Source organism: Alosa alosa, chromosome 19 (genome assembly GCF_017589495.1).
Source record: "Alosa alosa isolate M-15738 ecotype Scorff River chromosome 19, AALO_Geno_1.1, whole genome shotgun sequence".
Lineage (NCBI taxonomy): Eukaryota > Metazoa > Chordata > Actinopteri > Clupeiformes > Clupeidae > Alosa > Alosa alosa.
The window spans coordinates 14,432,947-14,459,650 of record NC_063207.1 but is presented as its reverse complement, the minus strand read 5'-3'; the positions used below and the strand labels follow the sequence as shown (position 1 = coordinate 14,459,650).

Genomic DNA, 26,704 nt, shown 5'->3' with positions numbered 1-26,704 from the left:
CGTGTGTGTCTGTGTGTGTGTGTGTGTGTTTGTGTGTATGCATGTTTGTGTGTTTATGTTTTCCAAGAGAGTGTGTGTGTGTGTGTGTATCATATCTGAGAGTGTGTGTGAGTGTGTCTTGTGTGTCTCAGCTGGGACTAAGAGCGCTGCCGAATTGGGCACTGCTGAAAGTGCTGCTTGTCTGCAGGCCCAGTCTCCTCTCAGCTTACACAGCCTCTTACCGAGTCCAGTCCAGGACTCACAATGCTGTATTGTGCCTCAGCTTTGGTCCAGTGATCACAGTTGCCCAAAGTTTCTTACACAGCAGAGTTTTGTCTGCTGAAGTGACCACAGGGATAGGTTTATGCCAACGTTTCTGTGAAGAGACCTAGTCATGAGCGCTAAAAAAAATCAAATGAAGTTAAAGTGAATATTGTGAGACTATCAGGTTCCCAGCATTAGTTGGAACTAGACTAAGGGCCTTAAAGATGTAGTCCTCCATTAGGATCCATTAAACGTTTTTGTCTCACTCACTCACAATACACTACAGTAGTTGCTTGTTCTACATGTGCATTGTGCATTTCTGCATTGATTCGGACTGAAAAGTACAGTATTCCATGCCATCAGCCCTGAAGAAGCAGTGAAGAAAGGAATGCAGTTGATTGGCTGTTGAGTTCACATTTAAACAATCTTTCACCAGGATCAGCCTCTTTAACATAGCCATGTTTAACTGTTAGACTTGCAAGAGATCAGATACAGTCTGCTGCTGTCACAGCTTGCCTCAGCTGTGGAGGATCCTGAGAGAGTTCTGTAGGTATTTTTCTCTGAGGGAGTCAGACTGCGCGCTTCCTCCTAAAAACCCACCACTCCGGCGCTGTTGTAGAACATTCCGGTGAAAGCAAAAGATAAACACCAGCTGGCCCTGTCAGCATTCCATCTTCTGACCCCCTGGAATGTGTTCACCTCAGGCCTTGGTCTACGAGAAGGCCCAGTTCCAGGGAGAGTGCATGCTGCTGGACTCCGACGTTTGGGACTTTGGAGAGGGGGAGGGAGAGGAGGAGGAGAAGAAGGAGGAGGAGAAAGAGGGAGAGGAGGAGAGAGAAGGATGCCCCAACAGCCCAGCTGACAGGAAGAAGACACTGAGCACTGTGGGCTCCATCAAGATAGTTGGGGGATTGTGAGTCATCTGCTCTGTATGCTTTGCTTGACATACAATAAACACCTAATAAATATAGGCTACTACGTAATACAAAATAACTATATAATATAAACTATATAATAACTTTATAGCTATAACTATATAACTAAAGTGAATATAGTTCTTTAAATATCTCATCCTGAAACACATTTTATATATGAACAAACATATATAACATTATGTGCAAAAATATACATACACATCTTACACAAAAGGCTACATCAGGAAAAATGCTGATAATGTCCTGTAATGTTGTTTGACCCTACAGGTGGGTGGGTTATGGAGAGCCTGGTTTTGAGGGTCCACAGTATCTTCTGGAGGAAGGGGAGTATGCAGACTGTTCAGCCTGGGGAGGCTTAGGGGACACACTGATGTCTCTACGACCTGTGCAGTCGGTGTGTACACACACACACACACACACACACACACACACACATACATACACACACGCACACATATACACACACACGCGCACACACACACACACACACACACACACACACACACACACACACACACACACACATTTACACAGTACATAGTGTATACACAACAACACCATCTGTGAAAGCACATGCACATAACCTCCAAGTCTCTGAAGTGACATATACTATTCTCTCCATCTCCATTTCTCATCTCCCTCTCTCTCTCTCTCTCTCTCTCTCTCTCTGTCTCTCTCGCTCTTCCCCTGTCCACAGGATCTGACGTCCCCCCATCTGAAGATGTTCAGTGAGCTGGATTTCGGGGACAGAGGTGTGAACATAGACCTGTTTGTTCCTGTGCCGAATATGGAAAATACTGGATATGGCTCAAGGACAAGGTCTATGGATGTGCTGTCTGGCATGTAAGTACATAGCATGCACACACACACACACACACACACACACACACACACATGCCATTATCCATACTGCACCTGTATGTTCACAGTGTATCTATGCACTGGTGTCATGTTTCTCTAAGCGTTTTTCTGCCAGACTGTTGGTGGGTGTGTCTATTGACTGAGAACAACACACTTAGACACACACACACACACACACACACACGCACAGAGATACAACAGGACATCTCTGTTACCTTAATCCTGGCACTCTAATCCAACCCTGCTTACAAACACCAGTCTCCGAATGATCTCACGTTGTCCACCGTTTCTGTGGTAATATAACTCCATATGATATCACCTGCTCCAGCCTTTCCCTGCAGTCTTTCTCTGCCCCAGTCCTGTCTCTATGGTCACTGCACACTCATCTGCTTTGCCTCTAACAGCTGATCTGAGATCAGTAGGATGGCCTGTCCACACTGATTTTCAAGTGAACAAGTCAGGACGGGGTGCTGAGGCAGTGTGCGGTCTTTCTGGCATATCTGCAGCACATTTAGTTGCACAATATCATGGGTCTTGCTTGCATCATAAGCTGCCTGGCAGATGGTTTTCTTTTGGGAAATGTGTGTGTGTGTGTGATACGGGTGAGAGATGGTAGTCATGACATAGAGCAGTAGCTATGACCTGCTGTCATCACCACTGTTAATTGTATACTGTGGGGGTTTTAGTGGCTTAGTGAATGTCTTCTGATTGTGTCGGAAATTGGCTTTGGATTAACTACATATGCAGGGCTTAAAGTGTTCAAGCACTGTGCCTGAATTCAAGGATGAGCTAGTGCATTTATTTTTGAAATATTTCATTTATTTTGAAAATAGGCAATTAGACTACAGTATATATGACGTTCTCATAAATGTCTTGATAGCTTCAGGCACAGAAATATTCATTGCTTTGAGCCCTGGATGTGTAGAATACACACATCTGTAGGAGTGTCTGTGTGTAGTTGATGAGTGAGTGTCCCCTCTTACAGCTGGGTGGTGTTTGAGAAGGAGGGCTTCTGTGGTGAGCTGTACGTGCTGGAGAAGGGCCTCTACTGCACCCCTGAGGACTGGGGCAGCAGGACCCCCGCGGCGGCCTCCGTCTTGCCTGTGATGCTGGTAAGTAGCAACCACATGAACTGACTGGACAACAGTGTCAGTGGTGTTTGAGCAAGGCACCTAACCCCTCACTGCTCCCCGAGCGCCGCTGTTATTGCAGGCAGCTCACTGCCCCGGGATTAGTGTGTGCTTCACCTCACTGTGTGTTCACTGTGTGCTGAGTGTGTTTCACTAATTCACGGATTGGGTTAAATGCAGAGACCAAATTTCCCTCACGGGATCAAAAGAGTATATATACTTATACTTATACTTTATACTTATACTTATACTTATACTTAAATGACAAGGCTTAAGTAATAGCACTCACTGTGGTTGATTCTAATGTCCACTGATTCTCACCCTGTTTTCCCCCCAACTTTCCCAGGACAATGTGGATACTTTGAGCAAGTTTAAGGTGAGTGTGTATGTACAGTAGATGTATGTTATCATTATAATAGGCACTAACAGAAACAATTTATATAATACATTTATAAATGGTGTGAATTCTTAGTTCTGATGTGCTGTAGCATGGGACAGTTCATAGTCTATAATTCATGGAATAGTTTGATAATGTAAAGCCACCCAAGGTAGTGATAAAGGCTTGAATATGGTGCGTGTGTGTGTGTGTGTGTTTGGAGGCTCATTGGATGTATAGTTGCTGTAGTGTCCTTCACTTAACCAGAACATGTTCTCCGCTCAGGCACTGCTGTTCCCCGAGCCTGGGTTCCAAGGAGAACCGCTGCTTCTGGAGGACAGCACAGCCAGCCTTCCTGATGGGTTCCGCCTAAGCTCGTGCAAGGTTCTGTCTGGAAGGTGAGAGCAGAGCCACAAAGCTAATGATTAAAATGATTGAAATGGTTGATTAAACACTGACTAAAAATGATTCATTAAGACTATTGCTTTATTTTGGGATTCAAGATATCCTTAAATCATTAAAATCATAAAATCAAATAAAAGCAATAAAAGCATAAAATCACATGATTTTATGTGACCAAGATTTGTAACAGGACTTGTAGGTGTATTGTCTGTGCTCACACATGCATTTGTTTGTTGTGTGTGTGTGTTCAGCTGGGTGGCATTTGCAGGGCCTCAGTTTACAGACCTGATGTATGTGCTTGAGGAAGGGGAGTATTCAACTCTGGAAGCCATGGGCTGCGAGGACACACAATCTGGCATCTGCTCCATTCACACCATAGCACACGTGAGTATGCCGTGCCTGTGTGTGTGTGTGTGTGTGTGTGTGTGTGTGTGTGTGTGTGTGTGAGAGAGAGAGAGAGAGAGATAGAGAGAGAGAAAGAGCTCTGAGCACTCACACCAAGGCAAAATAATTATTAACACTCCAATCCCTTTGCGGGGTGATATTAAAGATGTGTTGGCCAAAACATGTTGCTTATCTTCTATGGAAACTTGTCCACAGTTTCTTTCATCACGTGGCAACTCCTGGCTACTTCCTGGGTAGTTCTACAATGTTTGACAGATGTAGCAACAGTAACTAGGAGGGGGGTGGCTTGCTAAAGGTAAATTATTCTGTGTGTGAAACAAACCTGCTCAAATGCATCAATGCATCCCCCTCTCTCTCCCTCTTTCTCTATTTCTCTCTCAGGAGTTATCTCTTCCCTCCATCACACTCTTCTTCAAGCCTGACCTCAGAGGCAGGAGGACAGTGTTGATAGACAACGTAGTGAACCTGTCACTGGCAGGCATTGATGGCCGCACACGCTCAACACTGGTCAGCGGCGGCATGTATGTGGACACACACACACACACACACACACACACACACACACACACACACACACACACACACAACCATGCACACACACACACACACACACTTCCAGAGACAAATAATGCAGATCAGTGTGATGCCATTCTTCTACACATGCAGAGAGCACACTCAGACCCCTGTTTGATTTGGTTCTATATGTTTATAGTCCTTCCTTGCACTAAAGTGTACATCTTTCATGTGTTTTCTGGTTAGCAACTCTGTGTACTTTCGTGGTTCCATTGCTTGAAATTCATGATTCTCTTTCTGTGTGTGTGTGTATGTGTGTGTGTGTGTGTGTGTGTGTGTGTGTGTGTGTGTGTGTGTGTGTGTGTGTGTGTGTGTGTGTGTGTATGTATGTGCGTGTGTGTAACACAGCTGGGTATTGTATGAGCAGAGCAATTACAGAGGGCGGCAGGTCCTCCTCCATCCCGGCAATGTATCTGATTGGCTGCAGTTCAGTGGCTGGCAACGAATCGGATCCCTGCGTCCTCTGATGCAGGTACAGAGCCCTGCCCTGGTAAAATACCAGCCTCTCTAATGACCCGTCCTTCCTGACACAAGAGTAGAACCATCTGGTCCAGGAAAAGGAAGACCACCACAGTTTATGCCGACCGTTTGCCAGTTGGCTCAGTTGGCCTAGAAGAAGAACATTGTGCTCTGTTATTGTTCTGAACAAACATGAATTATCAGCACTAGGAGCACATTATTAGCACTGAAATATTATATCACTGCTAGATCAGTATGGCAGATCACCAAATCTGAATGTGTGTGTTTCTGTGTGTGTGTGTGTGTGTGTCTGTGTGCGTGTGTGTGTGTGTGTGTGTGCGTAGAAACCGGTGTATGTGCGTCTGCGCAATGAGGAGTCAGGCTTTGTGATGTCGCTGAGTGGACCGCTGGACGACATCAAGCTGCTGCGAGTGCAGGCCCTGGAGGAGAGCGGAGGGCCCGAGCAGAGCTGGCTCTACTGCAACGGCCTGCTGCGCTGCAAGGTGGGTGGGTGTGTGTGTGTGTGTGTGTGTGAGTAACTGCTCACTACTCTGCATAGTTGAACTGCACTGTAGTGTGCATGGATAACTCAAATAGAGTCTTCTTCCCATGCTCAATACAGTCTTGCAGCTCAGATGTGTCTTTACAAGTGTGTGTGTGTGTGTGTGTGTGTGTGTGTGTGTGTGTGTGTGTGTGTGTGTGTGTGTGTATGTGTGTGTGTGTGTGTGTGTGTGTGTATGTATGTATGTGTGTGTAACACAGCTGGGTATTGTATGAGCAGAGCAATTACAGAGGGCGGCAGGTCCTCCTCCATCCCGGCAATGTATCTGATTGGCTGCAGTTCAGTGGCTGGCAACGAATCGGATCCCTGCGTCCTCTGATGCAGGTACAGAGCCCTGCCCTGGTAAAATACCAGCCTCTCTAATGACCCGTCCTTCCTGACACAAGAGTAGAACCATCTGGTCCAGGAAAAGGAAGACCACCACAGTTTATGCCGACCGTTTGCCAGTTGGCTCAGTTGGCCTAGAAGAAGAACATTGTGCTCTGTTATTGTTCTGAACAAACATGAATTATCAGCACTAGGAGCACATTATTAGCACTGAAATATTATATCACTGCTAGATCAGTATGGCAGATCACCAAATCTGAATGTGTGTGTTTCTGTGTGTGTGTGTGTGTGTGTCTGTGTGCGTGTGTGTGTGTGTGTGTGTGCGTAGAAACCGGTGTATGTGCGTCTGCGCAATGAGGAGTCAGGCTTTGTGATGTCGCTGAGTGGACCGCTGGACGACATCAAGCTGCTGCGAGTGCAGGCCCTGGAGGAGAGCGGAGGGCCCGAGCAGAGCTGGCTCTACTGCAACGGCCTGCTGCGCTGCAAGGTGGGTGGGTGTGTGTGTGTGTGTGTGTGTGAGTAACTGCTCACTACTCTGCATAGTTGAACTGCACTGTAGTGTGCATGGATAACTCAAATAGAGTCTTCTTCCCATGCTCAATACAGTCTTGCAGCTCAGATGTGTCTTTACAAGTGTGTGTGTGTGTGTGTGTGTGTGTAACATGTAAGTGCTAGACCAGCATTACAGCTGTCCCATCTCACCTCCTGCACATGCACTTCACAAAGCCCCAAACAGCCTGTCCCAGTAAAAGCCCATTCCTCTATTCCTCTCTCCCAGCTGGTGGAGGACTGTTGCCTGGAGACATCAGGCACTGTGGTGATGGCCGGCTGCCGGCTGACCGTCTCGGCCGAGGCGGGGAAGGAGAATCAGCTGTGGGACATCACACCGGACGGACACATACGCACACACATCAACCCTGAGCTGGTGCTAGAGATCAAAGGTCAGGACTCTCTCCTATGCTCTATTCTAACTTGTTAGAAGTTCTACGCACAAAGGTTTCAAAGGGCATCATAACCCTCAACAGTTCTGCAAAGCAGGCAGTCATTCCTTACATCAAAAAGGGCTTTACATTCTTTTCATCAAAAAGTACTTTTACACATCAGTAATGTCAAACCGACTTAAAAAATGCATAAAAAGATTGTGTTGGCTTCTTCTTCCCAGGCAGTTATCGTTACATTCATATAATTACATTTTCTATTTGCTCACAATTTTACTGAGAAACGAGACACATGAGACGCTGAAGAGGCACTTTCATTTTTTACAGCTGAACAGAGAGGGAAGAGAGAAGGGCGTGAGCGTTTGTCTTTAATGAGTAAACATAGCCTGCAGGCAGGAGAATAGCTCGCTGAGGGTATAACTCACTTCCTTTCATTATGGTGAGGGAACTGGGTGTGTGTGGGGGGTGGGGTTGGGTGTGTATAGAACTGTCCTGAACAAAAGCACCATGTCTGCGGTTGCCACACACACCTGGTTTGGGAGTGGGGGGAAAGTGATGATGGACGTCCTCTTCCCTCACTCACTCACACACACACACACTCTCCCCAGAAGACCTGTAGAGGCCTGTCCCAGGTTCTTCAGATGAATTCTCTGCCACTTTCCCCATCAAACAAATCCTGCGCCCAAAAACACAGACCCACGCACAAACTCTCCCATCTCCCCTCTGATCAGCACATTAGAAGTTAACAACTTTGATATACATTTGTAACATCAAATGTCTAGTGTCATTGTATTTTATGTTTTAAATATCTTGTGGTTTAGTCCACAACAATAGCGGAGGGGATCCTGGTCTATTAAGGTAGCATAACATACTGGGACACAGACTGATTCTTCACATCAGCAAATCCTCACTTACACGCCAATTAAGTATCTATCTATCTATCTATCTATCTATCTATCTATCGATTAATTGAAAGGGAAAAAAAATAGAAATCCTTTTTTATGTTCTAAACAATGATGAAATAATCTGTAAGCTGTAAGGCTTTGATCCCATTAAAAGTTAAAGGGATACATGTACAGTTGTGATTAGGATAACTTATGTAAATATTGTTCTGTTAGTTGTCCTCCATTTTTAAATTGTTCAAACGGCAGCCGAATGCCCAACAAAGTTTTTACTCCAACTCCTAGCTGATAACCTAAAATGTTACTGCCATCTAGTGGATAGTTAGAGAAGTGAAGTTCAGTTATTGTCAAAACTGCCACTGAAAGCTCCTGGACTTTTTTTTTTTTATATTACCACACATGTTGATATATTACCATATATACAGTATGTACATGTGTGAGTTAGTAAAACTTATCAGCCCTTTGGTACGATATAAGTGCTCCCTCTCAGTGACTGCTTAAAAGTGTAATGAGTGAGTTTGGTTAGTGTCTTCTGTCTTGTATAGCCCCTTTGCCACCACCAGGAGGCCTCACGATAGCATTATGTCTGCACAGTGACGGCACATGTTCCATTCAACTATGTTTAAATGTGCGTGCAAAATATGCTGATGTACAGGAACGTGTTTTTTTCCCCCTCTTTTTTGGTTTGTGTGTGTTTGCTTGTTCTTCTCTGTGTGTAATCTGCTCTGATGTCCATCTGTGTCCTGCTCCCAGGCGGCCAGCAGTACGACAGGAACCAGGTGGTCGTCAACACGTTGGACGAGAGGAAGGCCAGCCAGAGATGGATGGTGGAGATCCTATAACTGCCTGCCTGGCCACCACCACACTAATGACTGACATCGCAGAGCCCTGTGTCCTCACAGATCTCCGCAAGAGGCCTCTCATGAACTCTCAAGAGCCAAGGAGAGGACCTCTTCAACATCGGCTACTTCTTGAGGCCTCTGTGGACGTCAACGCTAGCACCACACAGCAGCTCAGTGAAAAGCGTTGGACTTCAAAGGGCTGGTGTTTGTGTAACCAAGCTCGCTAGCAATCAAGTTCCCCTGACCTTCCCCTGTGCACTAATTTATCTGGCACTTTTTTGAAGAACATTCCGGAACCACTCATGTGTTCTCAAGCCTACTTTAAACATCACTAGAACCCCAGTTTGAATGTCGACCAGATACAGGGAGTGTGGACCCACGTCTGGAAAATGTTTAGCCTTAAGACGCTCTACATGTATGTGCACATTAAGGACCAATACAACTTTTGTGCTTCCATAATAGAGTCAGGTTATGACTAACCAAGCCGTTTTTGGCATTGCATGAATCATCTGACCTTCATGTGGCTTTGTATATTATACTACACTTCACTACACACACACACACTTCTGCACATGCTGAATATGGCTTCTGATGGAAACCATGTAGGTGTTTACTAAAAGTCTGACATTACATTATTCAATTTTTAGCACAAATGTCTGTAAATGTATGATTTTCCATAATGTATTACTTTCTAAGCATATTTGTTTGTTGAATCTCAAACCGTGTCTGTAATCCCACACACACAAGCAATAGACACAAAAACTCGCTGTAAGATGCTGCCATGGTTGGATATCCGTAATGGATATACAGATATACAGATGTTTTTGCTCTGCAACTGGTTTTGTTCTTGTAAATGTTGGACTTTTCTAGAAAATACTGATACTGTTACATTCCAAAGGATTAAACTGTCTTTTATTGTCCTCTGTGATGCCAGTGCATTCCACACATACTCATGCACCACACTGTGACAAACACATTTGACAAGTTATAACACACACACACACACACACACACACACACACACACAGGAAATGACTGCTGACACCTCCACACACCAGTGTGAACCCGCCCTACATGTGTACGCCCATATCCTTGTGGAAAAGGCGTCCATTGGGGCCATCACCATGGTCACTGGGCATCCCCGTCCTCTTGGATGACGTTCACAACGGTCTTGCCACGGGCGTGCCCGGCCTCCACCTTCAGGAAGGCCTGAGGAACCTGAGAGAAGGAGAAGGTTTCCTCCACCACTGGCTTCACCTGAGAGAGAGTGATAGAGAGGGAGGGAGGGAGGGGAAATGAACAAAGAGACAGAATAGCAGTAGTGAGAGAAAGGTAGGTAGAGGAAGGAGATGACAGGATGTGGTTCTGAGGCTACTCAGGCAAAGCAAACAGATGTTCCTCCCAAGTCGTTTTTTTCTTGTTCTCTACACACACACACACACACACACACACACACACACACTGACTGAGGTGTTGAATACCACCTCCAATTGAGATGGAATAAGCCGAGAACTCTAACTCTCTGTTCACCTAAAATAGCTGTAAGGCCAGTTTTGTTGAGTTGGGATTGAGAGCCGTGCTGCTCCCTCCATGGTAGCCAACCCCACGCCCCCCTGTGGCTCCATGCCTGGGTGACTGGGCCCCGTCACCACCGCTGGGACCCCGACAGCAGGGGTGGCACTGGCAGTGAGTGATGTCGTGACTCACGATCACATTTCCACTGCCTCCACCGCGCGCCTCCCGTTATCTGCGCCCCCCATCGCCACGGCAACATTTCCACGGACGGACCGTCGGGCGTGAGGTCACCGACGGCGCCCGCAGCAATGTCCTGACGCGGGCAGAATTCGCCCGGCGAAGTGGAGTGCGGGACAAAGGCAGCAGATTAGCAGGGATGAGTGTGGGATTACTAGCCCCTGCAGCTGGGATTTCACTGGCTTTAGGGCAGGACTCTCTGGCCCTCGTCTCTCTCCCTCTCTCTCTCTTCTTTGTTTTCCCTTCATGTTTCTGTCTCTATTTCACATATTTAGGCTTAGGTTAGGTTAGATTACACCATTTCGGTAACAGGGCTTAAAGCAATGAACATTTCCGTGCCTTAAGCTATCAGATGTTTATGAGGAAGTCATAAATACTGTAGTCTAATTGCCTATTTTCAAATCTTTAATGTACCAGCTCAGACAGTGCCTGAACACTTGAAGCCCTACGGTAAGGTAAAGTGTGGTTGTGTGTAGACCCTGATGGTATGGTTTTGTGTTGAGGTGACAGTGAGTCATGTGAAATCTTAACTCAGATGTTTAATGTCTGACACTCAGCTGACAGCAGGACTGCCATCACAATAATGTTAAACTACCTAGGGGAAGAAAACGAACATGTGGTCTATATTCATGAGGATTTTTTTATATTTAGCCTATAACAAAAATCACAAAGCTACTATAATACTCATGAATAAAAAAAAAATGCTTGATTTGTAGCAAAAACAATCAAAGCCATTTTGTTAATGTTGTAAATGTAAATATTAGTTTCAATGAGCAAGATAAAGCTACTGGCTTTAGCCAAGTTGAAATCGACACTAATACTAGATTGTTATACTGACACAATTTATAGGCTGAGATGACAGGTGACCCAAAATTATATAAACTGATCTTCATAATACTGTCCACATTTACTTGAACAAGGATGCCCTACTAGCCTACTAGCACGGCACAGCACACACACACACACATACTGTATGTTCATGTGTAACCAGATCACCCCCGGACTTTTTGTTTAAAACTTTCCCTCTTTCTTTCACAGTATGATCGAATGTCACCACAGCTGTTAGGTAACAGTGTGGCCTGCTTTGTACAGCCTTCTAAGTGTGTCTCCTATTATCTCAGCCAAAGGCTAAAAAAAACTGTCTTGTGTTAGAGGACACTCCAATTTCTTTAGGAGACTCTGTATACAGAGAGAGAGAGAAAGGCAATATACCTGACCAGAATCCACCATTTCCTTGATGTCGTCCAGTGTAGGGCCACTTGGTGCAAAGAAACCCCAGCGATAGTGCACACCTTTACACAAGTGCTATGAGAGAGAGAGAGAGAGAGAGAGAGAGAGAGAGAAAGTTTGTTTCATTTGTGGTGGGTGTAGACATACTATACATGTCTGCAAACACAGCCTGGGCTCTCTACACGGACAGTGGAGGGAGTGACTGAGTAGGTGAGAGAGTTAAAGTGTGGTCTGATATGTGTGTGACCTTGGAGGTAACACAACCGAAAAGGCGTGCATGTATGTGTGTTTGTGTGTGTGTGTGTGGGGTGGGGTTTCCTCTGTGCCAGCAGAGAGAGCTGTACTCCTAGCCAAATCATCGCATGTACATGTTAATTCTGTGTGTGTGTGTGTGTGTGTATGCGTTTAAGGAGAACAGGAAAAGCAATGCCAATTTGACACAAATATCAATAATCTCTCTTACAATCCTTTTGGGCACTCAACTGTCCCCACAACACCCACAAAGACCCAAATCTCCAGTCATAACACAGCAAATAAGAACAGGCCTCACGTCTCCCTCAACTCACATGCACGTTATATGCGTCTTCCCTGTGAGGATGTACAGTAGACGACGGATCATTTCGCCAACCCCAGCCTCACGGTGACTCATTTTAGTCGCCCACGCGCTGGAACATGAGGGTGCTCCTGCACCTTCAGGCCCGGGCCTGGCTCTGCGGCTACGCTGGGGGACTACCCCCATTAGCCTCCCACTGCTTTCAGCTTCCCTTCCCCCACTCCCCGCGTTCATTTCCCCGAAAACACAGCCATACACACAAAAGAGAAAGTGCGAGGTATATACCGGTGGTGGCACAGGAACAACAGAACCTGTGGCATCCTAATTATGATCTGTCTTAAGATATTGTGGAAGCACTGTGCCAACCATTCTGAGATGACGTTGCAGTCACTAATAGCCCAACAGCATCACAGCGATGTGTGTTTAATCTGATTTGCAACGTGACAGCATGGACCTGTTCTAATTCCCAGCAGTGCTTTACAGGAGAACATGAGACAACATGAGAGGAATTGACGAAACAATGGAACCCTCTGTGCTGTGGTCAATATTTTTGATCATTCTATAAGTTTATATAAACAGGTAGATAATGCCTTCACAGTCCGCTACCAGTGCTGAATGGTAGCCATAGGAATATGGGTCACGAAACAAAGTAGAAAGCTGACAACTTGGAAGTCCATGGCCTGTGACCTAGGCAATAGGGCAGCCGTGGCCTACTGGTTAGCGCTTCGGACTTGGAACCGGAGGGTTGCCGGTTCGAACCCCGACCAGTAGGAACGGCTGAAGTGCCCTTGAGCAAGGCACCTAACCCCTCACTGCTCCCCGAGCGCCGCTGTTGTTGCAGGCAGCTCACTGCACCGGGATTAGTGTGTGCTGAGTGTGTTTCACTAATTCACGGATTGGGATAAATGCAGAGACCAAATTTCCCTCACGGGATGAAAAGAGTATATATACTTATTCTTATACCTATCTAGGACTCAACAAACTATCAGGTTTATACCAGTTTTCAAGACTGAGAGAATCCTTTCAAAAACTCCAAATAATGTTCTCATATATAAAGTTGCTTAAATGGAAAATATCCCACAAGGAATCCTTTAAACAAAAACACACATTTTCCATAGTACCAGTTCTCGAAATGCTTAAGAGAAACATTATCATTAATATTGATTCTCTCATAGCCATGGACGTTAAATGGCCTTGTGTTTATACAGGGAGAGAAATGTACATTCGAAACACATCAACACACTCTTACCCACTTACACCCGCTTACACTGCATCCACACACAACAGGCCTAATGAGATCTTTACTACTTGCCACACACACATTAACATGTGCTCCTGCCCTTAACTCCGCTCCTCTAATGGAAGCTCCCTAAATGGCCGCTAAGTGTGTAAACGCCAATAGCTCCTTGAAAGGCTGACATTCCCTGGAACGCAGACCAGGAACAAAAGCAAAGACAAGAGAGACAAAGCACAGTAAATAGCACTGAGATAACACTTAAGGGAGAACAATGCACACCGGAGACCGTGTGTGTGTGTGTGTGTGTTTTGTTTTTTAGTTAATGGCTGACAGAGAACATCTCTTCATCTCGTGTCTGTGGTCAGGCAGTGGAAGAGGAGAGAGATGGGGCAGGCCGGGTGGCACCACTGGGAGGAAACCGCATTGATTTTCATGTCCCCCCCCCCTCTCTCTCTGCAAAAGCCACAACTAAATTATGTCATTTCCATTAGTTTCCATTATGCCCAGACGCACGCCACACCTCACGTCAAAGTCATGTACCACACAGTTAGTCTCACTCACTCACTCACTCACTCACTCACACACACACCATTATGACTGGAGGAGTACGTGCTGGGCTGTGTGAGGTGGTGGTGGCAGCGGTGGGGGGTGGGGCTGTCAGTACCTTTGCTGCTTTGGAGGCCACTGTGATTGTCGTCTGAAACATTCCGTCTGCGATGCCCAGCGTGTCGGTGTTCTGGAGGAAGGGCGTTACCAAGGTAACGTATTTGGCTCCACACCACGGCTTGAGGAACCCCAGGGCCCATGACTCAGTGTCCCCCCCAATGTTGTCCAGAATCAAATCAAACCTATGTGTGTGTTGGGGGGGTAGATAGACAGAGAGAGGGAGAGAGAGAGAGAGAGAGAGAGAGAGAGAGAGAGAGAGAGAGGAGAAATTGAGTTAGTTGAGGTCTTTTTCAAAGGTAATGAATGTAGACAAGCACCCTTTGTTGAAGTGTAGAGCTAACAAACGATTCTTCTGTGTGTGTGTGTGTTACTTCTCAATGTCCTTGAGCTGCTGCTCCACTGGGGCGGCGGTGTAGTCCACCACAGCGTCTGCCCCCAGCCCCCTCACCAGGCCCTCAGCACTGCCAGAGCAGGTGGCCGTCACATGGCCACCCCAGGATTTCAACATCTACACACACACACACACACACACACACACACACACAACAGACACACACACACACACACACACACACACATAAAAAACACATTATTATTACCGGTACTTATATGACATGTGTGCTGTGTTTCTGAATTCATACATTTTCCTGAAAATTGCTTCTTAAAAATATCAGAGAAAATATCAGAGAAAATGTTATATTTGGTGTATTATATTTGGTGCAATGCATTTGGGTGAAATGATAAGAATAATGTCTGAGTGACTTCCATTCAATCTCAACAAGTTGGTATAGTTTCAAAAAGTGCACCATAACCAAGGTGGTCTTTTTTAAAATAACAACACATTCACCGTAACCTACTCCCCACATAGGGTACATAGGGATCCCAACCTCCCACTCTTTCTGCAAGACCAAACTAAAGCAAAAACAAACTAAAGACAATGTTTAAGCATTTTCAAGAACTTCAGAGCAAGTCCTTTATTTTAAACTCTTTCAAAACACAGCATCCACTATTTTACAAAAGGTGTCCTTTAGTACCTGTATGGTAAAGGTCCCAACTCCCCCAGAGGCTCCCAGGATTAGTACTCTGTGTTGATAAAGAGAGATACAAATACATAAAAAAAAAAATAATGTAAATAAACAAACACGTGCAAGAAAAAGGTGTTTAAAGCAGAGCTCATCACTGGACACACTGAGGCAGACCTAATGCTTGACCTGACGGAGTTGCTCTGCTGCTAATTGAATCTCTGAGGACGGGGTCTGTTGATTGGGGGAGCCGAATCATTAAAATCTAATTGGGAGAAGCACCCGGATTCAACTAGCCAGAGGTAATGGCCAGTGCCCTACTGAGATGTGGCCAATGCATCAAAATGTCAATCGTGTCCTTCTGTGAACTTGTGAAAATGCGACAATTAGATGAGAGTGTGAATGCCTTTCTCCTTGATGTGCCTACACAAAGTCACGAAAACAGATCGCATCTTCCTATTTAATACATACACGCATGCACGCACACACACGCACACGCACGCACACGCACGCACGCACAAGCTCCAGTGCTGAACAGTAGGGGATGTGTTGGTCTGTCTGGCGCAGTTGTCCGAGGTAGGGAGGTGACAGGGGAAATGTGTGTAGAGAGCCAGATCGCTGGCAGCACGTCCAGCCTCTCATTAAGATCACTTCATTTGGCCCCGGCTCTTTGGGGCCAAATCAGCCAGAATAATCAGTGCAGAATAGACGGCGGGACACGGCGGTCCCCAGAGCTGCAAGGGCTTGAGCTAGTGCAGGAAATGAGACTTGGGATTGAGATGAGACGAGGTGTTTTGTGTGTGTGTGTGTGTGTGTGTGTGTGTGAGTGTTGGGGTATAATCAGTATAAGTATAAGTATATATACTCTTTTGATCCCGTGAGGGAAATTTGGTCTCTGCAATTATCCCAATCCGTGAATTAGTGAAATACACTCAGCACACAGTGAACACACAGTGAGGTGAAGCACACACTAATCCCGGCGCAGTGAGCTGCCTGCAACAACAGCGGTGCTCGGGGAGCAGTGAGGGGTTAGGTGCCTTGATCAAGGGCACTTCAGCCGTGCCTACTGGTCGGGGTTCGAACCGGCAACCCTCCGGTTACAAGTCCGAAGCGCTAACCAGTAGGCCACGGCTGGGTGGGGGTGGGACTATGCATGCAACACCTTTGTTACATTTACACAACACAAAACATGGAAGAGAGGATTTGTATGTAAGCAACTGGGTAAGTTAGTGAGTATGGGTTTGACAGAGAGAGAGAGAGAGAGAAAGAGGAAGAGAGATAGTGAGGGAGAAAGAGCGGCAGACAGGGTGTAACTTCTGAACTCAGCTGCGTGAGTTCAGCAGTGAATGATGATGAAAAGATAAAACTGGATAATTCCACCTACAGTATACGAGCCTCTGCACCAAATTATGTCAGTCAATGCATTTGTGTCTATGTGTGCGTGCATGCACTGGCAAGTATAATCGTCTTTGGACTTGCCGTTTTTTGGCACAGTTGTCCTTGTTGAGCCCTCCTGTGTTGACCACGGCTGACCAGGCCGTAGAGGCCACGTAGGGAACGGCCGCTGCCTCCGAATGACTCAGCGACTCGGGCTTGTGTGACACCTAGAGCAGAGGACAGTGACCCCACCCCAGAGACAAAAAGGAGAGGAGAGAGGGAGAACAGAGGGTTGAAAAGAAACACGAGCACAGCGTTCAATGTCTGAATCATTGTCCATTAGCAACGCCCACCCATGCACGTCCAAACAGCCCTGGGACACAACAAAGCAATTTATGCTAAAAACCACCATCATCGGTCACACACACACACACACACACACACACACACACACACACACACACACACGACACACACACACACAGCTTTGTTTTCAGGGCTTAATTGCTGGCAAGTTGGGCATTTGGTCACAAAAGAGAGAATCATTAGCAGATACGCTCCACTGAGTTTTGATGTGAAATCAAACTGGGGCCAAAAGATTATTTAATAGGAGTACAGAATGGGAGCGATGGACCCAAGGGAGAATCCTCTCCTCTTGCAACTCAAACAATGTCTCATCTCAAACACATTCACCAGTCAACCAGTCATACCAAAGTATGAGTTGGCATTTATGCTGTACAGTATGTGCAGCAATTGTCAAAGCAGCATCTGGATATTAGTGTAAAGCGTAAGTGTGAAGTATCAAGAGTTTGTGATGAGATGCCACATCATAATGTCCATGGTAGAAAACATTTTTTGCATCTATGTGTTGAGCATAATTAGCATATGTTTGGGGCACAATGCCAATGTAAATAAACATGTAAATGAAACATGGCAAGGTCAATATTACAGATATGATGTGATGTTTGTGATATAAAACAAGTTGTGCTTGTTCATTTGAAATACAATGCTACTGTCTGCACTGCCCTGCAGGTCTAAGCCATGTTTGGCTTGTATTATAGCCTTCACTGTGTATACTGTGTTAAGGAGAGGAGTCATGTCAGCTTACCTCATTAGCACTGAGCACCACCAACTCGGCGAGACTGCCCTGTTTCCAGGGTGGGATGGCGGCCCATACCTAAGACACACACACACACACAGAGAGAGAGAGAGAGAGAGAGAGAGAGAGAGAGAGAGAAAGAAACACACATTTGCATTCTGTTTAGCGTTTTTTATGTCCTTCCAGTATCATTTTTGTGCAATTTACTGTACATGACACTTAACATGGTTGCCATTTGAGCATTATTTGAATTAATTTTGTTGTTGGGGTTAGGGTTGTTCATCCCTTCACTGTTTCCATGACATCTGAATATACTTAGCAATTATCTTTCAGTACACCATGAATGACACCAACAAAGCCCAAATTCCACAAAAAGTCAGTTTCACTAGTACTGGCACAAACTTTTTTCAATTAGTGCCTCTCACCAACTACCACACATAGTTGCAGTAATTTATCAGTCTATCACTAATCAACATGTCAAACTGCTTCTCAGTAAAATAACCAAGTATCACACCAACTGTTAAAAAAGAGAGAGTGTATGCATGTGCTGTCATTTTTATTTCTCCATATAAACCAGATACCATTCCTTGTATGAAACAACTAATATTAGGGTGATATATTGCATGGTCTGATTAAAGGTGTGACTGAGGTGTCTGCCTCCGTTAGACACAGAAGTATTAAAGAGAGAGAGAGAGAGGGGAGAGAGAGAGAGAGAGAGAGAGGAGAGAGAGAAAGAGAGAGAAGAGAGAGAGAGAGAGAGAGAGAAAGAGAGAGAGAGAGAGAGAGAGAGAAAGAGAGAGAGAGAGAGAGACAATAGTGTCACTGCCCTGCATGCTTGAAACATTACACAACCACCCCTCACACAATACAGTGCTCCACATCTACATGGCGCCTGTCAAACAGCCCAACAAAGCCTTGACAGAAAACAGACTTCCTTCAGACACAGGCCTCAAACGACAGAGAGACAGAGAGAGAAAGAGCATGGCAGAGAAAGAGAGAGAGAGAGAGACAAAGAAAGATTGGGAGAGCAAAAGAAAATGTGAGATAGAATAATAATAATACATAAAAAGGGGGGAAAAACAAAGAAGTGACAGAATGAAAAGAACAGCGACAATGGGAGGGAAAAGTGAGGAACCGGGGGGGGGGGCAACGGTTTCAGGTCTGCAAGGGGTGCTGAACCAAACCTATCTTCCTGTCATAAACCACATCAATCCGTCGTGTCGCTGGGCTGCATTGAGTGGTGGAGAAGAGCTGGTGGAGAAACTCTCACTAGCTCAGTTTAAACTCTCCACCCGACTTTTATCTTGAAACAAATCTAGATAAAAGAATCTATAAAGAGAAGCTTAAACGGCCTACATACATTTACTATAGCGAACAAATATGCAGTATGTCTGTGTAACTCCAGTTAGTTGCCTAGCTGCCATATTCTGGTTCATGCTGAGTATACCAGTGGGTTAATAAAAGCGCTGGGGGAAGGAAACAGCTCTTTTTATCAACACTTGCTCCGTGTACACAAACTACTTCTTTGAGGTGTTTTTGTTCCAAGGAGTCATTATGCTCACTAGGGTTTACAACTAATTCAAAATTCATCTTTTTATCTTTAAATGGTCATTGAGGCTGAGGGTCAACAAGCTACAAATATGAATTGCATGGACACACATACACTCATTCAAACACACTCTCATTTCCTCTCCATGAGACCTACTGACTGCACACAGTGCCATTTAAACAAAAGTGACAATACATGTGTGTCTATTTGTGTGTGTGTTTGTGTTTGTGTGTGTGCGTGTGTCGCTGTCCACCTCATCTCCTGGTTTGAAGTAAGCCACGTCCAAGCCACACTCCATGATGACCCCAGAGACATCCCGACCCAGGATTAAGGGAAACTCACTACCCGCCTGACTCATGTTCAGGGGGTCCCGCTTCATCGCCATAGTAGCAGCACCATAACCTCCTGAAAAGGTTGACAAATCACACAGGAAAGGACACAGCAAAACAGGTCAAACATACATTCAATGGACACGCATGCATCCGTATACATACTTACTTTACACCATTTTGAGAATCAATTTAACAGTTTGAAAAAAAAGTTAATAAAATACATTATTTTCTCAGCTTGACCCCATTAGTATTTGGTGGTGGCTCAAATTTTACTTAACTATCTTAACAGATAGACTTAATTTACATTTTTTAAAACAAATGTTTTATTAACGACTTAAAGGACTTTGCTGAGGTGTAATGGCACTTTTCACCAAATGAAACATCACATGCATGTGCAAGTGCAGCCCCTGTTAAACTGTCCATTGTGTGAGTGGGTTGGCTGTGGTTTATGGTTGGAAGTACAGTGAGAGACCATCAGTGAGACCCCTAGATACCAGCCTGTGGTGATGTGAGACAAAATCACAGTGCACTCTTATGTAATAACTTGCTTATTCATTCAGATAACAACCTGAGAACAGTCTAAAAACGTCTTCTCACAATGCAATCTGGACAAAATGTGCTAATTACAAAGTGTGTAAGAGAACTGGTCGTTTTTATTGATGGTAGTCAGTTTCTAGACACAAATACATCCTTTAACTCACCCCTCATGCTGACATCTATAGGATTAAGAGCTGCGGAGTGGACTTTGACGATAACCTCATTAGGATAGTTGATGACTGGGAACGGGGCATTTTTGGTGAATCTCAGCACATCGTTGTCACCATACTTGTCAATGACCCACGCAGGCATCACGTTCATGCGACCGCGCGACGTGCTGAAATTTCTGAGGTTTGTCCTCCCCAGTGAAGGCATGTTAAGACCACAGACCCTAACTAGGGGCAGCCAGCGGCTACACATTATCTTAGTTAACGAACGCATATTCTAAGACCGAACCGTATGATGAGACTAATAACGAAATGCTGTTTCCAAGACTGTTTAATATCAGTTTATTAGCTACACGCTAGCATGTTAACTTGTAATCATCAGAACTATATTTATAGCGATTGTAAAAATCACTGTTCTTCGAATAAAATCATTCTGCATCATTTCTGAAAGTGAACATAGCAAATACTAGTTTTGTTTCACGCTTCATCTCAATGTAAAGTAAGAGTTTCGACTTCCCTACTGCAACACCGTTACCATGCACAGTTCAGTTGACAGCCGGCTTCTGTAGACTGTGACCTTAAGACGTTGACCAATCATAGCACATTTTGTTACTAGCTCAACCAACCAAAGGTGCGGAAACTACGATGTCGTAAAAGCAACCAAGATGTCAGCGTACATAGACCTCACTTTCTGAAGGTTGGAGAATTCAATAATGTGGAAATCTGTGTGGAACTACGCTTGAAATGAATGTGCTTAGCTTATCCATAAGAGAGGTAGGTGTCAACGATATAGCAGCCTTTGCCTTTCTTTGTAGTGTCGAAATGCGGACACTGAACTCCGCAAAATCATAAATTGATATAATGTAACGTCAACTGAATTGAATTGGGTTTTGTATAATAAAGTGCTTGTGCATTTTCGAGTTAAGGTTATAGCCTACCGCTGACAACATGCAGTCGCCTATTCACTTCACCCTTGAATACATAGTTAGTGGGCCAAAGTGACGCAGAATACCATCTGAATATCCTCACATTAAACATATTGCTACACGTTGTGTGCGGATAAGCTACAATCTTGACTGACTGAACTCAACATAACCACTTCGACTCCGAAGCTATAGTGAAAGTGTTTTGTCTGTTGCACTGTATGCACATCGAAGCTGTAAATGTCGCATTGACATGTTGATGCTTTCAGGTCTCCCATGCACTGAGGGAAGGCCAGCTCTCCCCCACAGAGCTTTGCCGAAAATGTCTGAATCGCATCAAGAGAACCCGCCACCTTAATGCCTACATCACAGTGACCGAAGAAACGGCCATGAGACAAGCCCAGGAGGCAGAAGCACGCTTACAGAGTGGTACGGTTCCTGTGTACTCAGTGTGTGTGAGAGAGTGAGAGTGAGAGAGAGGGGGGGGGGTTGTGAGAGAGCTGATGTACCTGATTTGCCATCTCTAATAGGTACACCCAGAGGTCCACTGGATGGCATACCGTTTGCTGTGAAGGACAACTTTTGCACTAAGGACATCCTCACCACATGTGCCTCAAAGATGTTACAAGGTAAGAATAGGAGATGGCTCTGCTGACCACAGAAGTGTCAGAAGTAGGATAAGGAAATGACAAACTGATATTAATGAGAACATGAGTTACCCTCTCTGTTGTTCTCCTGCAGGCTATGTTCCTCCATTCAGTGCCACAGTGGTGCAGAAACTGTTGGATCAGGGAGCTGTTCTCCTGGGGAAGACCAACCTGGATGAGTTTGCTATGGGGTAGCCTAACTTAATACATACAACACAGCACTATCTGTCAGGCGTTCAGCACACATTTATGTCTGTATACACATTATTAATGTCTGTCTGTTTACCTGTGTGCGTTGTTTTGGCATCTGGGGGAGCTAATAAAGTCATTTAAGTGTGTGTGTGTGTGTGTGTTATAGAGCAGGAAGCACAGATGGGGCGTTTGGGCCGGTGCATAACCCCTGGAGTGATGCCGAGTCCTACAGACAACATGGTGGGCCGGAGGCCGAGTCGGACTGGGTCATCACAGGAGGGAGTTCAGGGGGAAGCGCAGCTGCTGTGGCATCACTTAGCAGTTATTTGTAAGTATCTGAGTGAGAGAGAGCACACTTTTACCATGCTGGCTTCCCTTCATTTTCACAAGAGTAGATGTGTGTGTGTGTCTGTGCCTGTGTGTGTGTCTGTGTGTCTTTACTGGTATGTGTGTGCAGTGGTAGGCATGTCTGTTTGTGCATTAGTGTCATGCTGTGCAAGGATCATTGCTGTGATCAGTTTTGAATATTTTGTATCATCTGACTTGTGACTTTCACACATTTGGTGTGTGTGTGTGTGTGTGTGTGTGTGCGTGCGTGTGCGTGTGTGTGTGTTCTAGTGCTCTTGGCTCAGACACGGGTGGGTCCACACGCAACCCTGGCGCCCTGTGTGGGCTGGTGGCTGTGAAGCCCACCTATGGCCTGCTGTCCCGCCACGGCCTTATCCCTCTGGTGAACTCCATGGACGTTCCTGGAATCATGACCCGATCTGCCCGGGACGCAGCCACTATCCTGGGTATACCTTGGCCTTCAGCATCCCTCTGGTTGAACTATGTGTCTGTAACTGTCTCTGTTTCTGTGTCAGTGTAGATAGTGTACCTCTGTGACATAGTGTGTATATCTGTATCTGTGTGTTTGTATCCACTGTATAGCTTATGGGCTAATTCTATTTGATGTGTATTATGGGATGTAGGTATCCTCAAAGGGCAGGATATGCTGGATGCGACCACAATCCCCAGCCCCCCTGGACAAACGGACCTACCAGAGGACTTTGACATCAGACAAATCACAGTGGGAATCCCACAAGTAAGCTTCTGCACATTACAGAGACTATACCAGTTACTATTCACCCCTCTTACCCTTTAGTGTAATTGTACATATTCTCTAATGGTTGACACTCCAACCAAGGGACACTCCAGAGTAAAAACAACCTAGGTTCTATTTTCAGTAGTTAACAAATTAAAACATTCTTTAATTTTATGTTGCGTAAAATTACATTGATTGGTGGAGTTTTGAGCAAGATCATTTTTGGTACTAACAGTGAAATGGCTTATAGTGAAAGCTAAGGGGCAGGTCTTGTAAGTGTACCTCTCTGTACACTTTCAAAATGTACAGTACTTAGGTTTGTCTGTAGGGACCCTCACCACACTACCACAGAGGTGTAATTATATTTTGAGCCTTTTCAGTGGTATAAAATAGTGATTTTTTTTTTTTTTGCTAGCTTGCCCCTTAGCTTTCACTATAAGCCATTTCAATGCAAAAAACAGTCTTGCTCAAAACTCCACCAATTTTTGTTTTTACTCCAGAGTGTCCCTTTAAGAGTAAACAAACGTTGCGTTTCTAGTATATCAGTATAATAGCAGGCCTTTGGTGTCATCTTCAGGAATACCACGCACCTGGCCTGTCCCGTGAGACGCTGCGTCAGTGGTCCCGCGTCACAGACCTGTTTGAGGAGGCCGGGGTGCAGGTACGGGAGGTCTCACTCCCGCACACCCAGTTCTCCATCGTCTGCTACCATGTACTCTGCTGCTGCGAGGTGGCATCTAACATGGCGCGCTTCGACGGGCTTGAGTATGGTAATGATGGACTTGTATGCGTTTGATTGTTTGTGTAAGTGTTGTTTGGTTGAGTGTCCATTTTGTATGTGTGTTCCTGCAAATGGATGAATAGGAAGCTTTGTGAATGTGTGCGTGCACGCGCATGTCTGTGTGTAATGAGGATATAAAGTTTACAGAGTCATCTACAGGTACGTGCATGTGTTTGCGTGTCTTGACTCATTGCAGTGTGTGTCCGCTACAGGCCACCGTAGTCCAGAGAGCAGCTCCACTGAGGCCATGTACGCCGCCACGCGCCACGAGGGCTTCAACGATGTGGTCCGCCGCAGGATTCTTGCCGGGAACTACTTCCTGCTCAAACAGTACTGGCCATTTCCCTATAGATCCCAATTTAAGGATGGCTCTATGATTTATTAAACCAGAGAATACAATAACTTTGTGATATTACTATTGCAAAATAAATACATAGTAGAAATAGCAAAATATGATCAGTTGTGTGGTGTATTGATAGCCTAAATACCCCATAGAAATATCAAAAGACTTTTCTGAGCCCAGCCGTTTGCTGTGGAGTCTTGTAATGTGATTGGCTGTCCTCCTCTACACAGGAACTATGAGCGGTACTTTGTGAAGGCCCAGCAGGTACGGCGTCTGATCGCCGAGGACTTCACCAAGGTGTTCAGCTCCGGCGTGGACGTCCTGCTCACGCCCACCACGCTCAGCGATGCCGCCACCTACCGGGACTTCATCTCCGAGGACAACCGCACACGCAGTGCCCAGGAGGACGTGTTCACACAGCCCGCCAACATGGCTGGTACGCACACACACACACACACAGTCCTGCATCACATTATGATTATGTAAGTCATTCTTCCCCTTTCTTTCCTTAAACAGGAAGAAAATGACCACAACTGATAATTATCGTAAAGTTGAGAAATATCCACAGATATTGAACGCCACTTCAGAATGACTTTATCCTTGTAAAATGACATAAAGGCCTGTTTAACGGCACCACAGTGTGATTAATAGTTAACCTTTGATTACAAATCAGTAAATAACTAGTCACATCAATCATTACCTTACTGAATGCTGTGACCTCACCTTGTGACCTCTTACCCCTTAACCCCTGTAACTTTCCACCTGTGAACCCAGGTCTCCCAGCCGTCACCGTGCCAACAGCGCTGTCGTCCCGAGGTCTCCCCATCAGCCTGCAGCTGATTGGACAGCCACTTCAGGACAGGAAGTTGTTGGCGGTAGCCCACTGGATGGAGCAGCGAATGGGCTTCCCTCAGATCCGTTTCCATGGAGACTGCGGGGAGGAGGACGGAGCCCCGCTGGCAGAGACAGAGGGCACGGCTGGCCCGTGAGGAGGGGGGAAAGGACTGGACCATGTGGGCAGTGTGGGCACAGTGTGAGAGCAGAGACCTGAAATAACCCGAGGCTCACACGTACACTCCCACACACGCGATATCACACACAGATGCAGTGTGAACATTACTGGTGGCCTGTGCCAGTGCCACACACATACATACACACACACACATACACATATACACACACACACATACATACACATCATTCACATCAATTAAATATTTATACCCTCTGATGTGATGTGAATATTCATTTTTTGCCCACACTACTGGAAACCTCAGTTTCCAGTAGTGTGTGTGTGTGTGTGTGTGTGTGTGTGTGTTGGTGTGATCTGGATGAAGAAATTGGTCAGAGATAGATGTTCTCTCAGCTCGTGGCATCAGCAGGGATGAACAGTTGGTTTGTGGTAGCCCACTTGTGGAATGGGTGTGAACGCTGCACCTCTGAGTCACCTGCACCTTCACAGAGGGACACTAAACGCAACCCTAGACCACTGTCTCCTTGGCAACAGGGGGTGGGGGGGGGTGCAATTAATTTCCGGTCTATTTCTCATGAACACTCATGAGAGAAGGGAAAAAGCAGAGACCTCTCTTTCTCTAAGTTATTCTAGCAACCTCAATGCTTTGCTGGTTAGCTCATTTTTGTTAGGGTGCAGATGGAGTAACCAAGTGACTGCTGGAAGAAGTACTCTGGATGTGGCCCCAGGCCCAATGGTGATGGGAGAAACCATAAGTCTTTCTAACTTATGGCTGGGAGTAGCACTGAACAGAGGAAGTAACCAGAATGTGATTATTGTATGCTGAATTATTTATGTTGTATTGTTGGTACTGGTAAAACATAGTTCCAGTACATTCAGCATATGTGAGATTTCAGCATAATGTAGAAAGTAGGAAAAAGCTGTAAATCTGAATTATTATGAAACATTTGAAATCTTTTAGTAGACGGACTCCCTTGAGTCTGTAACACAAGTGAAAGATACTTAAACTGAAATTGTCCAGAACCTGGCCTTTATCTAAAACTGCCTCGTTGTTTGTAACTCACTGTGAGAAGTCCTCAGTTAGGGGTCAGAGTTTTGGACAGTGCGACGTGTGCGTGGGTGACCTAATCTTAAAATACATCATCAATAATGTCCCTGCGGAGAGCTTATTGCATAAAGTGCTTCCTGATGTCAAAGAGTGGAATCTATTTTCCATCTATTGATGGGGAAACCACGTAGGCTAGCACATTGAGTGACAAGACATGACGATGATGGCCTTGATAAA

The 26,704-nt window shown here is 45.4% G+C and overlaps 3 protein-coding genes across 3 annotated transcripts in view; 2 read left to right on the top strand and 1 right to left on the bottom strand.

The window, feature by feature from the left end:
* The window catches only part of crybg1a (crystallin beta-gamma domain containing 1a), a 58,702-nt gene extending 48,827 nt beyond the window's left edge, over positions 1-9,875 (top strand). The window contains exons 12-23 of the mRNA XM_048228462.1: positions 948-1,156; positions 1,446-1,572; positions 1,876-2,021; positions 3,025-3,151; positions 3,516-3,545; positions 3,831-3,943; positions 4,199-4,331; positions 4,734-4,873; positions 5,274-5,397; positions 5,729-5,887; positions 7,052-7,214; positions 8,867-9,875. Of these exons, the coding sequence (XP_048084419.1) occupies positions 948-1,156; positions 1,446-1,572; positions 1,876-2,021; positions 3,025-3,151; positions 3,516-3,545; positions 3,831-3,943; positions 4,199-4,331; positions 4,734-4,873; positions 5,274-5,397; positions 5,729-5,887; positions 7,052-7,214; positions 8,867-8,955 (1,560 nt within the window). The 3' untranslated portion in view covers positions 8,956-9,875. The remainder of the gene's footprint in view (positions 1-947; positions 1,157-1,445; positions 1,573-1,875; positions 2,022-3,024; positions 3,152-3,515; positions 3,546-3,830; positions 3,944-4,198; positions 4,332-4,733; positions 4,874-5,273; positions 5,398-5,728; positions 5,888-7,051; positions 7,215-8,866) is intronic.
* On the bottom strand, positions 9,851-21,037 carry rtn4ip1 (reticulon 4 interacting protein 1). Its single transcript, XM_048228483.1, has 9 exons — positions 20,474-21,037; positions 19,694-19,845; positions 17,901-17,969; positions 16,895-17,019; positions 15,428-15,476; positions 14,765-14,901; positions 14,392-14,575; positions 11,920-12,012; positions 9,851-10,212 (listed from the first exon to the last, which is right to left on the bottom strand). Exons 1-9 carry the CDS (start codon positions 20,748-20,750, stop codon positions 10,084-10,086), a joined length of 1,215 nt encoding a protein of 404 aa, XP_048084440.1. The 5' UTR covers positions 20,751-21,037; the 3' UTR covers positions 9,851-10,083.
* Positions 21,038-21,126: 89 nt separating this feature from the next.
* qrsl1 (glutaminyl-tRNA amidotransferase subunit QRSL1) lies at positions 21,127-25,632 on the top strand. The gene is made up of 11 exons (XM_048228480.1): positions 21,127-21,250; positions 21,669-21,828; positions 21,930-22,028; positions 22,141-22,237; positions 22,405-22,566; positions 22,857-23,032; positions 23,210-23,322; positions 23,900-24,092; positions 24,316-24,433; positions 24,677-24,882; positions 25,221-25,632. The coding sequence occupies exons 1-11, from the start codon at positions 21,221-21,223 to the stop codon at positions 25,433-25,435; spliced, it is 1,569 nt and encodes a 522-aa protein (XP_048084437.1). The 5' UTR covers positions 21,127-21,220; the 3' UTR covers positions 25,436-25,632.
* The last annotated feature ends 1,072 nt before the right edge of the window (positions 25,633-26,704 follow it).

What these genes read in the sequence shown, in the direction of transcription:
- rtn4ip1 (XM_048228483.1), bottom strand. Translation starts at nt 20,750, where the DNA reads ATGCGTTCGTTAACTAAGATAATGTGTAGCCGCTGGCTGCCCCTAGTT. An exon ending in TTGGGACCTTTACCATACAG is followed by an intron (nt 14,902 to 15,427) that starts GTACTAAAGGAC and finishes GTGTGTGTGTAG; the next exon opens with ATGTTGAAATCCTGGGGTGG. An exon ending in TGGCCTCCAAAGCAGCAAAG is followed by an intron (nt 12,013 to 14,391) that starts GTACTGACAGCC and finishes TCTCTCTCATAG; the next exon opens with CACTTGTGTAAAGGTGTGCA.
- qrsl1 (XM_048228480.1), top strand. Translation starts at nt 21,221, where the DNA reads ATGAATGTGCTTAGCTTATCCATAAGAGAG. An exon ending in GCATCACTTAGCAGTTATTT is followed by an intron (nt 22,567 to 22,856) that starts GTAAGTATCTGA and finishes TGTGTGTTCTAG; the next exon opens with TGCTCTTGGCTCAGACACGG. An exon ending in TCACAGTGGGAATCCCACAA is followed by an intron (nt 23,323 to 23,899) that starts GTAAGCTTCTGC and finishes TGTCATCTTCAG; the next exon opens with GAATACCACGCACCTGGCCT.